The sequence below is a fragment of the Nerophis ophidion genome, linkage group LG09, assembly GCF_033978795.1.
Source record: "Nerophis ophidion isolate RoL-2023_Sa linkage group LG09, RoL_Noph_v1.0, whole genome shotgun sequence".
NCBI lineage: Eukaryota > Metazoa > Chordata > Actinopteri > Syngnathiformes > Syngnathidae > Nerophis > Nerophis ophidion.
This window is the reverse complement of record NC_084619.1, coordinates 53,055,939-53,072,526: the sequence shown is the minus strand read 5'-3', so window position 1 is coordinate 53,072,526 and position 16,588 is coordinate 53,055,939. Positions and strand designations below refer to the sequence as shown.

Here is a 16,588-nt window from a genome sequence, read left to right as displayed (position 1 = left end):
CAGAACGTGACTTTTCAGTCACGTCCGTATCCTCTCTCCCCCCTGCTCTTGACTGCTCACTGTCAGCTGTGTCTCGTCAGCACATGCCCCGCCCTCATGCGATTGTGCTCGTCCTCCGCACCATAGACAGAGGCGGTGACCTTTGCTTCTGCAGGCGTGCCGGCCACACTTCCCTCCACATACGGATACCTCCAAAAAATGTTCCCTCTAATTTTCCATATGTGTGAGCAAACGCAAAAACTACTTGAGCATTCAGTGGAGGACATGTGAGCGACGTCAGATGTGCACACTGCGGCCACACCAGCAGCACACCTGTGCAGCATACCAAGTTAAATAAATGTTTTATTATTATAATCAAATGACAGCAGTCATTTCCATGGGATTTTTTTCTTATATAAATGTTTTTTTTTCGTTAGCTGTGTACTTGTATTGTATGTCTGGGTGGGGTTCCTCCTTTGGAAATAATTTGAGATCATGTGCACAATCCTGTAACTTTCTGTTCGTTAAATATACCTTTATTAGTATGTCTTTAATATAGTAACATCATTTCATGATCAATATTCATAAATCAAGATTGAATTAAGAAAAAAAACATTTTTTTTTTTTTTTTACTAAAGAAGGGTTCGGTGAATGCACATATCAAACTGGCGGGGTTCGGTACCTCCATCAAGGTTATAAATAAAAAATAAATGGGTTGTACTTGTATAGCGCTTTTCTACCTTCAAGGTACTCAAAGCGCTTTGACACTACTTCCACATTTACCCATTCACACACACATTCACACACTGATGGAGGGAGCTGCCATGCAAGGCGCCAACCAGCACCATCAGGAGCAAGGGCGAAGTGTCTTGCTCAAGGACACAACGGACGTGACGAGGTTGGTACTAGGTGGGGATTGAACCAGGGACCCTCGGGTTGCGCACGGCCACTCTCCAACTGCCTACAAAATAAAATCAAAATATAAATGAACAAAATGAGATTTAATTAAATAAATAAGTCATAGGTAATAACAATCATAATTTGGTTTCTCCAGTCAGCAAAAATGTATACGCATACATACTGTGATGTTATGAGCTAGGGCAGTGGTTCTCAACCTTTTTTCAGTGATGTACCCCCTGTGAACATTTTTTTAATTCAAGTACCCCCTAATCAGAGCAAAGCTATCATGATCCACTACTTGGATCATGTCATATTCGGGTTTTGGTTCTGTTTTGTATCTCATCTTGTGTTCTGCCCTCACTGTATGTGTTGAGGTTATAAAGCTTGGCAGACAGCTAACAACCAATCCAGGACGTTCTAATAAAGTTCCAAAGCAGATGAATCCATTTAGGCTCTTTATTGTTGTTGATCTTGCTTTGTCTTGCACTGGACTTTTATTTTTATTATTATTATTGTAAAACTGAAATACACACAATGACAATGTATAAGCTGTATGATTCAATTAACAAACAGAAATGTAATACACAATATGTAAACATTAGCTTTACACAAATATACAGCATTATTACCAAACAAATACTGCTTAGTTTTAAAACTATTTCAATGGTGGAAAAATGCGACCGGCAGCCATTTTAAATCCTCAAACATTCTTTAAAATAGTGCACAAAAATCGTTTTTCAATACACATCTTACTGTCAAATTTAGCCACTTTCCACCTTAGTACTGAGTTACATAAACAAGTTAAACAGTTTACTTACAGACTTATCTTTTCCAAGGCATGTAAGAGTTAACACAACTCATCTACTTCTCATTGTTTGTGAACTGAATTAACATCGTAAACCGGAAGTGCCTAAACTAAACCGGACGTGCCAAACTAATGACACGCAGCATTTCCCATCGCCACAAGGTGTCAGTAATAGTCCACAATCAAACGGGCATAACATCTTGTTAGTATTTGACTTCCTTAGTTCTTGGTGACACTTCCTGTTTTGTTCTGTTGTCATAGTTACGTATTATTGTCACCTGCCTCTTGTTTTTTTCACGCGCACCTGTTTTGTAATTACTCCCCTTATTTAAGCCTGCCTTTTCTGTTAATTCGACCTCGCATTCTAGGTTCTAGGTGACGACGGTGTTTCCCAATTGTGGTAAAAATCTATTTATTGTACTTGTTAGCTTTCGCGCTACTCCTTTGTTTGTTCCCTAGCTTACATGCTAGCGCTTTTTGTTCTTTTTAGCTCCCATGCTAGTTCTGTTTGTTTTGCCTTTAGTGCCTTGTGCAAGTGTTTTTGTTCTTAGTTTATTTTGTTAGTATTAATAAATCATACTTTCTTACCTTTACGCTGTGTCCAAGTCCGACTGCATCATTCGAGAGAACGAACCATCACCACAATGCCAGTTAACCGTCACATTAGAATGCGAGCAAGAGGAAGTTCTCTCTCGGCGGAAATCGAAGCGTTTGATGAAAATACGTGGAAGTTAGTCCAAGCGATGGAGGCTGGGACATTCCACTGCGCGCCGGGTAAAGCGATGATCTGGGGGCCTGGAGGTCTTCAAGCCCTGCTCGACTCCACCTGGTCCAGGTAATTAATGGATATAAATCATTTTTTGGTTGTAAATCTCTTTTTTTTTGCTTCAAATCTTTTTTGTTGTTGTTGAAATAGTGGTTTGTTTTAGTTGCATAAAAGTACACATTTCTCTCTATAGGCCTACAAGGGAGTACATGCAAACGGTAACATAGATCTCCAAAAAGTGAGGTCAGCTTGCGATCCTAAATGCCCTATGTTTTTTTTCATAGCCATGATGTCCGTAATTCATTCCATCGCTGTACACAATACGGAACAAATACACAAACATAAGAGTACATGTTTTTATTAACAGTAAAAATGCAGAAGATAATCCAACAGTGGGCATGAACAAATGTTATCAAAATAAATAGGCATTACTTCTCCTTTGTTTTAAATGTTTATATAGTTTAGTGTTGAGATTAGAAAGGCTCATATCTACAGTGCACAAGCAAAGGCAGGGCATGCAAGACAGCAGTCATGCCAAAAACAGCATAAAGGTAGGTAACGTTTAATCAAAAAGCTTTAACAGTCACTGTGCAGCTGGTTAAAAAGTGTTAATAAAAGGTTTTCTTTCTGATTCAACTAAGTAAAAACATGTATTGTGCCTTATAGTGTATTTTTTTCTGTTTATTTGGTTGTGTGGCACTTTAAAGATTGTATCTGATTCCATAGGAGTTACATTGAGGATTCCAGTGACTGTGACTGGAAAACAGACCAGCTGTGTATACCAGTGTGCTGACTCAGTGAGTATACAGTAAATATTGTGACACACTACTAATACAATCATACTGTGCCAGCAGCAAACATTTATAGGTGGGAATTGGCTAGTGATGTAAATTCCTATTTTCATTTTATACTATTGTTAGGACGCTCTTTTGAAGAACTGTCCTTCTGCTTTTTGCGCAGAGACCACTAGATAGTGCTGGATATCCACTGTGGCCCGGTCCCATCTTTGAATAACATAATTTTCCTGAAAATACCAGCAAAAGGTTACTAGTGATCTAATTATATACCCGATTCTGAAAGGTTGTAGGCAAAATAATGCAGTAATACTATTTACTGAATGTTCCCACCCTCTTGCATATTAGCAAGAAAGGCATCACAATGTATTTTTTTTCTGCAAAGGTGCATAGATGAATATTGTTGGTTTAAAAATGCAAATTATATAATAGTAGTCTTTCAAAATGACTGAAACATTTTAGTCCAGACTAAATTGTCTGCTTGTAACTCCAGGTCCATTTGTCAAACGTATGAGGAGAACAGCGTTAAAGGACTGTCACGTGCTAGAGACTGATCAATAGTGACAAGAGTCACAATGGTTCTCGGAAAAATGCACATACTGTCCAATCAATTCAAATTATGGTCCCAGAGACTGCAATGTTTGTACGTGAGAACCCTTGGAATAATATAATATTGTGACAGTATGCACGTTCCAAATAAACTAATACCATAGTAATAATAGCAGTTTACTGTATGGCCACTCTAAAGAGTGTTTTAGGCTGCTTAGTGCTGCTTATAATGTACTAAAACATGATTTTAGATTTTGATGATTTTGGAATGTACTATAGGGACAAATGTAGAGCACAACAATGCACTGGTTTGATTAAGGGCATTTAAAAAACAGAGTGTAGCCCCTGATACATTTGATTTTAAAGGGTAGATTTAACATCAGTCAATTTGTGTCCAGCAACGATACAGTTAGTAAAATAGGTGTAAATGTCAGAAAAAACTCTTAACGACTGTCAAGTCATTTGAGAGTATACTTTATGGCTGCTTAAACATCTTGCAATGGCTCTTTTCTTTGCAAAAGCATGCAAATGTCTTCCCTGCTTGTACGTGTGAAAGCCATGTAATATTATTATAAACCAGCAATTTGACGTCGCTTAGAAATTGTGTAGGAATGCAGAGAAAAACACTGAAAATTGAGTATCATAGCAATCCCCAGATACCATGCAATTATGCCCCCTGGTGGCTAACGACATCATTACAATCTAATTGGATGCTTGTAAGTGCTATGAGGTGATGTGATTTGTGATTTGGACTTTATTCTTGTGGCGTGAAAGTCCAATACATAGTCCGTCCCGACTCTTATGAGTAGCATCAAAGGTAAGCATTCTTTCCTGAGTTCCTTTGTCCACGCTACTTTAGTTAACTCCAAAAGGCAGATAACAAAATGCTACAAAGACCTAAGAAGTGTTTTTTCCAACAACATACTTGAAGTTTGGTCACAGGGGACCATGGAGGATCTCTCTGCTGCCGCTGCTCTCAGAAGACAGACTGTTGGCTTCTATTGTGTCCTTCCACACAATCTTTTTGATTTGTGCCTGTTTCTGTTCAAAAAGGTGGATTTTTGCCTGAAAAGTATCTTCCCCGGACTCCAGTATATCAGTCTCACTCTTTGCTGTGCCATGCTGTCCATCATTTTTAGGCTCGTTCCTCAGTGGTGCTGGTCCGTTATCCACCTGGCTACCTTTGACAGTCACCATCCTGTTCATCTGTCGTTTGTTGCACACTGGGATCTTGTTGGCCTGAAGGGAGCGGGTGTAACCGGAAAACCAGTCCCTCTCAAAGGCAGCGCGGAACTGCTCCACCACCGTAGAGTTCTTCTCCTCCGTGCCCTTGGGTTGATTGATGACCAGGCCTACACCGGCGTTGTAGGTAAACTCGTTCCCCACCCAGTCCAAATTACCTGACAGGACATGAACACACATTGGTTATTTTTGGCTAAGCCAAATACCACTACGGTTGGGCATCGATAGGAACACGGACTTACGCCAATTCCTATTTCCGATGCTTAGTCCACCTACCAGAAGAATTAGCTGCCTAAGAGGCGGCGGGCTGCTAAATGCATATCTATCACGGTGCTATGCTCTGTCATAATTGTGTTTTTCTTTGTTTCTTGCATTGAACAAAGAGAGCACAGTCTACCAAGTCAAATTCCTTGTGTGTTAAAGGGGAACATTATCACCAGACCTATGTAAGCGTCAATATATACCTTGATGTTTCAGAAAAAAGACCATATATTTTTTTAACTGATTTCTGAACTCTAAATGGGTGAATTTTGGCAAATTAAACGCCTATCTATTATTTGCTCTCGGAGCGATGTGACGTCACCTAGGTAGTCAACCGCCATTTTCTCAAACACATTATAAACATAGAGTCAAATCAGCTCTGTTATTTTCCGTTTTTTCGACTGTTTTCCGTACCTTGGAGACATCATGCCTCGTCGGTGTGTTGTCGGAGGGTGTAACAACACGATCAGGGACGGATTCAACTTGATTTACGTAGAATGTGCATCGATTAGCACGGCATGCTAATCAATGCTAACATGCTATTTAGGCTAGCTGTATGTACTGTACATTTTTAGCTATATTTGCATCCAGCCTTTCCCTCCACCCACATTTAATGCCAAACAAACACTTACCAATCGACAGATTTAAGTTGCTCCAGTGTCACAAGATGCGAAAGTCCTGACCGTTTGGTCTGCACATTTTACCGGCGATGCTAAGGCAGACATGGCACAGAGATGTATGGATATCCTGCAGATGCATTTCCAACGAAGTCAATAAAATCACAAAGGTGAGTTTTGTTGATGTTATTGACTTATGCGCTAATCAGACATATTTGGTCGCGGCATGACTGCCAGCTAATCGATGCCAAAATGTTATTTAGGGAAGCTGTATGTACATTTGTAGCTATATTTGCATCCAGCGTTTCCCTCCGAGCACATCTAATGCCAAACAAACACTTACCAATCGACAGATTTAAGTTGCTCCAGTATCACAAGATGCGAAAGTCCCGATCGTTTTGGTCCGTACATTTTACCGGCGGTGCTAAGGTAGACATGGCCGAATAGCATCAATAGCTATTCACTCAATAGCTTCAGTTTCTTCTTCAATTTCGTTTTCGCTATCTGCCTCCATGCTCCAACCATCCGTTTCAATACATGCGTAATCTGTTGAATCGCAAAAGCCGCTGAAATCCGAGTCTGAATCCGAGCTAATATCGCTATATCTTGCTGTGCTTTCCGCCTGGATAGCATGTATATCACTGGATGACGTCACAGGAAAATGGACAATGGCTTCACAGATAGCGAAAATCAGGCACTTTAAAGCCTTTTTTCGGGATATCCGACGATGGGTAAAAATTTGAAAAAAACTTCGACAAATAAAATAAGCAATTGGGAACAGATTTTTATTGGTTTTAACCCTTCTGAAATTGTGATAATGTTCCCCTTTAAACATTGTTGGCCAATAAAGCTGATTCTGATTCTCATACACCACGTGGAGCCGCTAAATCAATAATCCTTTATAGTAGTGTTATTACTAGTGTATATGTATATAATTGATACAAGAGTGATTAGATCAATATTTTTACTTTCCCCAAATCTTATTTTTTGTTAATGTTTACAAATTTAGGGAATAATTCATAGGACACAGAAGGACTTTGAGGTCAAAAAACAATTTATTTAAATGAGTAGTAGTCTTTGCTTTTGTTTAATTATTGCGTACTATTGACTTTGTTTTGATAAAATAATTATATGTTATAAATGGCAATAAGGAACCCGCTTTTAATATTGCGTTGATATTGCTTCACTGTCAATAGCACACAACATAAATACATGAAAAAAATCAATTTAATGCGTGTGATCAGTATACGACAATTTTACTTATAGATGATCGGAATTCTGACCGGAACAACCCTATCTCAAACACATAAACAATAGGATATTGTTAAATGTTTTTTGTTATGAGATTTTCAAAAATAAAGTTAAACTTTTGTGAACGTGTATTCAAGTGGAAATAAACTTCATAACATTTATTTTCAGGTTCAAAGGTTTGATATTTATATTTGAACCTTGATTGCACTGTCTTTTAAAAGAATCAGAATTGAGAATTGTTGGGAACTGGAATTATAATTAGGAATTAATACGAGGAATCGGAATCATCCAAATCCAAAAACCCTAAACACAACATACCTAAATAAATTGCTCTGTCTGTCACCATGAACCTGTTGTGGTTTATCCCTTGGAGACTGCCATCCCTCTGCATTCTGGGGTTGAAGAACTTCTGCATGTGCACACACATACAGTATATACCATAAATATTTACCGCAATCATCTTTATGACTAAAATCAGTTAGCATTTGATTCAAACTTACAGCTTCCAGGGAGCAGTTGGCCTGCTCCATGCACAGACTCCTCAGAGACCACACAAAGTTGAACGTCAGAGGATGAGTGTTTTCCCAGCAACTTATCAGCAGACGAACTCTGACCCTTCTTAGGATTAAAGCCTCCCGAATAAAGCCGTCAATGCGAGACCAGTACCTTGGCATAGGCATGCAGAACACATGAAGCAGCCAGGATTTAAACAGATGGATAACACACTAGCGAAGTAGCAGATGGCTAACCTGTAAGTGCTGGTGTTGAGGAGGGGCAGGTAGTCCGTGATGGAGATGTATATGAAATAACGGGCATCTTTAATGACTCGGGAAATGGCTTCCAGGTCACTGCTCCGATCTTTAGGAATGAAGACGGCAGGGGAGGTCTGTCAACAGAAGAAACACGGCAGCGCATGAGGAAAGACGACAAAATCAATATTTTTTTAATTACATAATCTCAAGGAAACCAGCGGTGCTAAGTCATAGTGCTTATTGTTCTTGCCTCAACTGGTTTCTGTTTACGTTTAATTTAATCTTCAATTGCCTTTATTTTTATGTATTATGATAGGACACCAAAATCTCACCTCATGCCAACACCCCTTATGTAGTCTTAGTTCACCTCAAATATACCCAGCTCAATCTTTTCATCTCACATCCTCCTTTCAAAACACACCATTTTCTCATTTTATCTCAACACAAAGTAAATTACCTCATCTGATCCAGTCTGAACAAAACTGAAGTAAAACAAATCTTATTTCAGCCCATCTCATCTCGAACCAACACTAGCCAAGCTCATTCATCACAATCCAATCCATTGAGATAAATCTCACCTCATTCCATCTAGACAAAACCAATCTCATCTCACACCATACCATTCGACTCATTCACGTTATCATCTCATTTGATGTCATCTAACCTCACTTGAACAAAACAAATACAATTTGACCTTAATTCATACAACCTCAGCCAAACACAGCAGAATCCAGGCTAACTCATACATATTCTTCGCTACCCAACAAAACCTTTCTCATCGGATACCAACTGTAACTAAGCTTATGAAACTCATTCCATCTCATTCCTACGCAACACAAATCAATGGGCTATCGACTATTTGACGATTCAATTTGGATGAGTATGATTCAACTATTAATTTCGTAGTTGGATGTGGAACCCTTTGTTTCTCTTAGGGAGAAAAGTGAACTGAGTATCTAAGGGCTCCAGAGGGGGCAAAGTGCGCCATTGGCCGCAGTATGACTTGCCAGAAACTCGACACAGCATGCGTGGAGAAGCGCTGCCTCACACCAGAGGTGGAGCTTCGACCAGTTTGCCAGGAGGCCTCCCTTAATGCTCCCCTAACCTACAGAAACCTTGTTACAGTTTTTAGTCAAATATGGTTGTTTTCCTGGCGCTCCGCCATAGCCGAATCCAACCACAGCTTTGGTGGTGCTCCTGAGGACTTCGATAAACCATCTGATCTCTTCCATGTTTATGTGAGTGTGTTAGCCTTTTTGTCGATGAAAGAATGTATTCCTTTTATACATTTATTTTATTAACGATTGGAAACTAACCAATCCGATTTGACTATAAAAATTATTGGTTAAAGACCTCCCATTGTCAACGTACCTCATCTTATTCCTTGAATACTCGTCTCACTCACTTCATCCTATTGAATCTGATTTCAAATTATCCCACCTCATTTTAATCATATTTTATTCCAACCCAGGACAAACCAAACCAATTCATATGACCTCACCCAATCTCATTAAAACTCTTCTAATATCATGAAACCTCGTCTTATCTCATTCCACCACATCACAACTCAACAAAACTTCTCATACTACACCAAAAACTCACAAAACCTGAGTTCCCTCTCATTTCAATTCAGCAAATCTCAACTAAATGTACCTCATACCATGTCAACAAAACTTCTGTAACCTCATCCCATACATCCCAGTGTAACACAACCCAACTCATCTTTTCTTATTTCTTCCCATTTGTCCGTCTGTCTATTGACCCATTTTTTTTCCACTTATCGGAGTCGTGGGGAAGCAGTCTTAGTAGAGAATCCCAGACTTCCCAGTCTATGGTAGCCAAGGTGTTCCTAGGCCAGCTGCGAGACATAATCCTTTCCAGTGTTACCCAGGTCCACCCTTCTAGCTGAGCATGCCTAGAACACCTCACCATGGAGGCGTCAAGGAGGCATCCAAACTACATACCTGGCCTTATTTAATGTGAAAGAACTGCAACTCTACTCTTAGCTCTTCCTGAATAACAGAGCTTCTCACCGTATATGGTAAAATGGTAAATGGGTTGTACTTGTATAGCGCTTTTCTACCCCCTTTTTAAGGAGCCCAAAGCGCTTTGACAGTATTTCCACATTCGCCCATACACACACACATTCACACACTGACAGTGGGAGCTGCCATGCAAGGCGCTCACCAGGACCCACCCAACATCTTTGGGTGAGTCCAACCACACTACAGAGAAAACTGATTTCTGTGAATCCTTAATGTATCGTGGTGGATGGGTTTCAGTGCCCAAATGATCCAGATCTAAGCTATCTTGTTTAGGGGTAAATGTCCCTAGTAGTCTCACAAGGCAAAGGGAAGCAAAGACTGATTCAGAAGAACCAATGGGAAAAAAAGACCACAACTAACCCACACATGAGACCCCTGAGGCCACGTAGGAGCTCTCCCTCGTAGACCGACCACCTGTGGATGTAAACATAAGGCTCCAGTGCATTGTGTATGGGGTGACACACAGGCGACCTGGTCTTAACCAACCAAATCTGGTTCTTGGGACATATATTGCTGTCTCGACCCAACAACGCAACAAAACACATCCCATCATATGTCATCCTAACGCAAATAAAACTTCTCATAGTATCCCATGCTGTCAGACACAATGAGATTATTGTTCAGTATGATAATCATGTAGCATACATGTAACATGACATTGCGACTCACAGAGACGTATGCCTGGGCCTCTGTGCTGTTGAAGTTGAGCTCCAGAGGGGAGTCCTTGTTGAAGAGGGCATATAGGCGCTTGGACCAGAAAGAGGGGATGAATTCTTTGGACTGGAGCCCCCAGTAGATGTTGAACACCCTGTGGAGGTCTAAAGCCAGACAGCTGCAGTTGTACACCAGCACGCCCAGCTCCTTCCTCTAGTGAGCGCACACACAATCACACCATATGTCAGCTCACATGACTATCACCAACACTGAGAGACAATGATTAGCTCTGCTTATTCATGAATATTAAAGTCATCATTGTTTTTTATCTTTAACATAATAGCTGTTTATTATTCTCTTCCCACAAACACACCTTAGGCTTTTGATGGAGAAATATTTATTTTCTTTCAAATGTATTATTTATTCTAATTTGCTGCTCCCAGGCTCACAGCTTCTCTTATATGTGTGTGTTTGCGTGTGTGTTACATACCGTAGCCAGGGATCTCCAATCCATGCTGCCGCTGCCAAGGTAGAAATGTCTCTTGTCGACCACCCAGAAGGATGAGTGGAGATGACCCTTGGTCAGCACTGTGGTGTTCACAAAGTGAACCTCGGCACCTGCAAGCATTAAGAAGGTGTGTAAAGTACACACACACATCAAGACATAAATGGCAATCAGAAAAGCTTAAACCTCCAACAAGGCCAAAAAAAAAAAAAGGGTTACTCCAGAACAGGGGTCACCAACCTTTTTGAAACCAAGAGCTACTTCATGGGTACTGATTAATGCGAAGGGCTACCAGTTTGATACACACTTAAATAAATTGCCAGAAATAGCCAATCTGCTCAATTTACCTTTAATAAATAAATCTATATATCCATATAAAAAAAATGGGTATTTCTGTCCGTCATTCCGTCGTACATTTTTTTTCCTTTTACAGAAAGTTTTTTGTAGAGAATAAATTATGAAAAAAAAACTTAATTGAACGGTTTAAAAGAGGAGAAAACATGAAAAAAATGAAAATTAACTTTTGAAACATAGTTTATCTTCAATTTCGACTCTTTAAAATTCAAAATTCTACCGAAAATATGAAGAGAAAAACTAGCTAATTTGAATCTTTTTGAAAAAAAAAAAAAAAAAAAAATTTATGGAACATCATTAGTAATTTTTCATGATTAAGATTAAATTTAGAATTTTGATTAAATGTTTTAAATAGGTTAAAATCCAATCTGCACTTTGTTAGAATATATAACAAATTGGACCAAGCTATATTTCTAACAAAGACAAATCATTATTTCTTTGTAGATTTTCCAGAACAAAAATGTTAAAATAAATTCAAAATACTTTGAAGGAAGATTTAAATTTGATTCTACAGATTTTTTTTGGATTTGCCAGAATATTTTTTTTTTATTTTTATCATAAGTTTGAAGAAATATTTCACAAATATTCTTCGTCGAAAAAACAGAAGCTAAAATGAAGAATTAAATTAAAATGTATTTATTATTCTTTACAATAAAAAAAATAATTTACTTGAACATTGATTTAAATTGTCAGGAAAGAAGAGGAAGGAATTTAAAAGGTAAAAAGGTACATGTGTTTAAAAATCCTAAAATCATTTTTAAGGTTGTATTTTTCCTTTAAAATTGTCTTTCTGAAAGTTATAAGAAGTAAAGTAAAAAAAATAATTAATTTATTTAAGCAAGTGAAGACCAAGTCTTTAAAATATTTTCTTGAATTTTCAAATTCCATTTGAGTTTTGTCTGTCTTAGAATTAAAAATGTCGAGCAAAGCGAGACCAGCTTGCTAGTAAATAAATACAATTTAAAAAATAGAGGCAGCTGACTGGTAAGTGCTGCTATCTGAGCTATTTTTAGAACAGGCCAACGGGCCACTCATCTGGTCTTTACGGGCTACCTGGTGCCCGCGGGCACCGCGTTGGTGACCCCTGCTCCAGAAGTTAATGGCTTCTTCTTGAGCCTAACCTGCTTTGGTGAGTATCTTCAGCTCTGTCGATTCTGTGATCCCACTGGATATCTTCAGCTGCACTTTCCTAGCCTTGAGCGCCAGCAGCCTGGATAGCAGAAGTCTGCCCTGTTAAGGAGGGATACGCGCCAGAAAGATAAAACTAGACTTCCACGTCTAAATGCACGTATTCAATTGTTGCATGTGTAACTACACAAATATTTATTAGGACTACAACAATAAGTACATTTCCAGAAATTTTGTTGGAGACTTTCAATGAGACGCTCCGAGGGATAACGCTGGGCAGATATTCAACTTTGATAAAAATCAGATTGTTTTGACCAAGACTCTGGTGCAAGATGTTTACTTTCAACCACAATTTAAGGGCAACTGCACTTTTTTGGAATTTTGCCCATCTTTCGCAATACTTATGAGAGTCAAGAACACATCTTTTTTTTTTAAACGCATTTAACTTATATATAAAAGTCAACTAACGATGAAGCTAATGGGAGCTATGACGTCATTGCGCTAATTGCACCCATAAAAAAACACAAAAATACGTCCAAAAAGCACCAACAATACTCTTGTGACCTGAATCCTGCACTACCAAGACCTAATGCAACAAAATTTCGTTCTTATTTGGACTGTAAAGTTCAAATTTGAATGACAATAAAAATGAAGTCTAAGTCTAAGTATTGGCAATATTGTTATTATAAGTGGTAAAGACCTTCTTTTAGCGTCGCGTTGATCATAGAGAGGTAGCTAGCTACCTAATGCTGCTATATCGACGACATTCGCCGGTGAGCTGCTCTCTTGCTTTTAGGCTGGTGAAAGTTAAAGGGGAACATTACCAGACCTATGTAAGCGTCAATATATACCTTGATGTTGCAGAAAAAAGACCATATATTTTTTTAACCGATTTCCGAACTCTAACTGGGTGAATTTTGGCTAATTAAACGCCTTTCTATTATTCGCTCTCGGAGCGATGATGTCACAATGTGACGTCACATAGGTAATCAATCCGCCATTTTCTCAAACACATTACAAACGAGTCAAATCAGCTCTGTTATTTTCCGTTTTTTCGACTGTTTTCCGTACCTTGGAGACATCATGCCTTGTCGGTGTGTTGTCGGAGGGTGTAACAACACGATCAGGGACGGATTCAAGTTGATTTACGTGGAGTGTGCATCGATTAGCCCGGCAGGCTAATCGATGCTAACATGCTATTTAGGCTAGCTGTATGTACATATTGCATTGTTATGCCTCATTTGTAGCTATATTTGCATCCAGCCTTTACCTCCACCCACATTTAATGCCAAACAAACACATCCCAATCGACGGATTCAAGTTGCACCAGTGTCAAAAGATGCGAAAGTCCCTTGTTTGGTCTGCACATTTTACCGGCGATGCTACGACAGACATGGCACAGAGAAACGTGTGGATATCCTGCGACACTCAAAGCAGATGCATTTCCAACGATAAAGTCAACGAAATCACAAAGGTGAGTTTTGTTGATGTTATTGACTTATGTGCTAATCAGAAATATTTGGTCGCGGCATGACTGCCAGCTAATCGATGCTAACATGCTGTTTAGGCTAGCTGTATGTACATTTGTAGCTATATTTGCATTCTGCCTTTCCCTCCACCCACATATAACGCCATATAAACACTGACCAATCGACGGATTTAAGTTGTTCCAGTGGTCAAAAGATGCAATCGTTGGTTAGAAGGCGATTGCCGCAAAGCTTCAATAGCTATTCGCTCAATAGCTTCAGTTTCTTCTTCAATTTCGTTTTCCCTATCTGACACCACACTCCAACCATTCATTTCAATACATGCGTAATCTGTTTAATCGCTTAAGCCGCTGAAATCCGAGTCTGAATACGAGCTAATGTCGCTATATCTTGCTGTGCTAACCGAAATGTTTTTTTGTATTGGCATCACTAAATGACGTCACAGGAAAATGGACGGTGGATTTATAGATAGCGAAAATCCGGCACTTTAAAGCTTTTTTTCGGGATATTCCATGATCGCTAAAATTTTGAAAAAAACTTCAAAAAATAAAATAAGCCACTAGGAACTGATTTTTATTGGTTTTAACCCTTCTGAAATTGTGATAATGCTCCCCTTTAACTCTAGATTATAAATCATGCAACTCACCTGGATAGTAGAAGAATGTAGGGAGTTGATAAACTTGGATGGTGAGAAAGACACAAAAATACGCTCGTTTTGCACTCACCTTTTTTTTTTATTTGTAGTTTTTTTTACCCTTACCGAGGATTATGATTAATTGATTTTTTTAAATGTGTTATTCTTTGTAACAATTCTTAATCGATTAAAAAAAAATATATATATATATATTTTTTCATCTGTCCTGTCCTGCCACTCAGGCAAATCATACTGTTGATATAAATGCCTATATTTGTTGTATGGATTTACTTTAGAAAAGAGAATTGTAGGATACTTTTCTTAGTTTGTCTTAGAAGACGTTTCGCCGTTCATCTGAGTAGGCTTCATCAGTTTGTGCTCATAGACTTAGATTGGTCAAATCGAGTCCCAATCTAGACCAATCCAAGTTTATGAGCACAAACTGATGAAGCATACTCTGATGAGTAGAAAAACTTCCAAGACAAATCAGGCAGTCCAGTTGCGATCGACTGAATGCCCTGAGATGACAATGACCTGGATGAATGAGAACCTTCATGTCATACTGTTCTTGTTGCCATATTTGTATTTGACTTTATTAAATGTTTGGATATAATTGTATTAAACAAAACCAATTTTCTTGTCAGTAATATACACATTTATCAGAGCTGTTTGTCTATGTTATGGACAAATGTAGTAAATCAAAGAACTTTGCACTCAATGGTATTAAAAAAGTATTGCTTTACACCAGGGGTGTCAAACGTACGGCCCGTGGGCCGGATCAGGCCCGCGAACAGGTTTTATCCGGCCCGCGGGATGAGTTTGCGAAGTATAAAAATGAGCCGAAATTTTTGAATGAAAAAACTGCTGTTCTAGATGTGTCCACTAGATGTCGCAATGGCAATCATTTGTATATTTCTAATCTAGAAAAAAAAAGATGTTAGTGCACCAGTCGAGGTAAATGAGCAAACTACATAAATAACATCCTGTAATTTGATTTGCTTTTTTTTATCCTGATGGATTGAAAATTAGTTGACTGATGAACATTATCACATAATTTATTTAGAAAGTATAAATAACGATGTGGAGGGGGGCGTGGCCTGCAGTCCTGTAACAAAGCAGGGTGTGCCAGGAATGAATTCGAGATCAGCGACAGGTGCTAAGATGGCCCACCTGGGAGTGCTTATCTAATCACCTGTTGCTCTGTTAAAGGCAGCAGCCGGGAAGGAGAGAGGGGTGGTTGATGGTGGAGCACGAGCACGAGCACGAGCGAGACTGACGAAAAGACAATTGCTAAAAAGCACAAAGACAATTTATTACAAAATAGAGCATTCTCGTAAAACTGGAAGAGCCTGGAATGTCAGTGATTGGTGATCCGAAAAACCCGGAAGTGCAAGTTTTCCACACACAACAAATAAAGATAGGATACTATTAGCCGCAACATGTAAGTGTAAAATAAACCCGACCACTTTATGATTTGTACATTTTCAGAATGTGCTTGTTCTATTTTTAAACAAAGAAAACAATCTGTATTTGTCTTTATTTTTAAGTTATCTTGCCGTGATTCTGCCAGTCCGACCCATTTAGGAGAAGATTTTTCTCCATGTGGCCCTCCTTCTAAAATGAGTTTGACACCCCTGATTTAGACTCAACATTTGGTTTGAACTGAAAATAGATTCTGAATCAAATCATTACCATCAAGAATCAAATCGAATGGTGTGGTGCCCAAAGATTCACAGCCCTAACAGTAAGTGATTGTTTTATGTTTGTTGTCTCTCTCAAATTATGCTGTGAGTAGTAGTCGTAGTTGTTGAATGAAATAGCGAATGTTGTGATGTGTCTATGATTAATGCGCTGCCGTATGCTTA

General features: G+C 38.8%; 1 protein-coding gene and 1 long non-coding RNA gene across 3 annotated transcripts in view; both read right to left on the bottom strand.

The window, feature by feature from the left end:
- Positions 1-489: 489 nt before the first annotated feature.
- Positions 490-1,783, bottom strand: LOC133558835 (uncharacterized). Its single transcript, XR_009808025.1, has 2 exons — positions 1,698-1,783; positions 490-940 (listed from the first exon to the last, which is right to left on the bottom strand). It is a non-coding gene; the product is annotated as an uncharacterized LOC133558835 (long non-coding RNA).
- Positions 1,784-2,809: 1,026 nt separating this feature from the next.
- LOC133559452 (inactive phospholipase D5-like) overlaps positions 2,810-16,588 on the bottom strand; it is a 136,988-nt gene continuing 123,209 nt past the window's right edge. For both annotated transcript variants that reach the window (XM_061911215.1, XM_061911216.1), the window contains exons 4-10: positions 12,596-12,704; positions 11,106-11,233; positions 10,631-10,828; positions 7,914-8,050; positions 7,665-7,830; positions 7,483-7,573; positions 2,810-5,193 (exon numbers count right to left, since the gene is read on the bottom strand). In XM_061911215.1, coding sequence (XP_061767199.1) covers positions 4,730-5,193; positions 7,483-7,573; positions 7,665-7,830; positions 7,914-8,050; positions 10,631-10,828; positions 11,106-11,233; positions 12,596-12,704 — 1,293 coding nt within the window. In that variant the 3' untranslated portion in view covers positions 2,810-4,729. The remainder of the gene's footprint in view (positions 5,194-7,482; positions 7,574-7,664; positions 7,831-7,913; positions 8,051-10,630; positions 10,829-11,105; positions 11,234-12,595; positions 12,705-16,588) is intronic.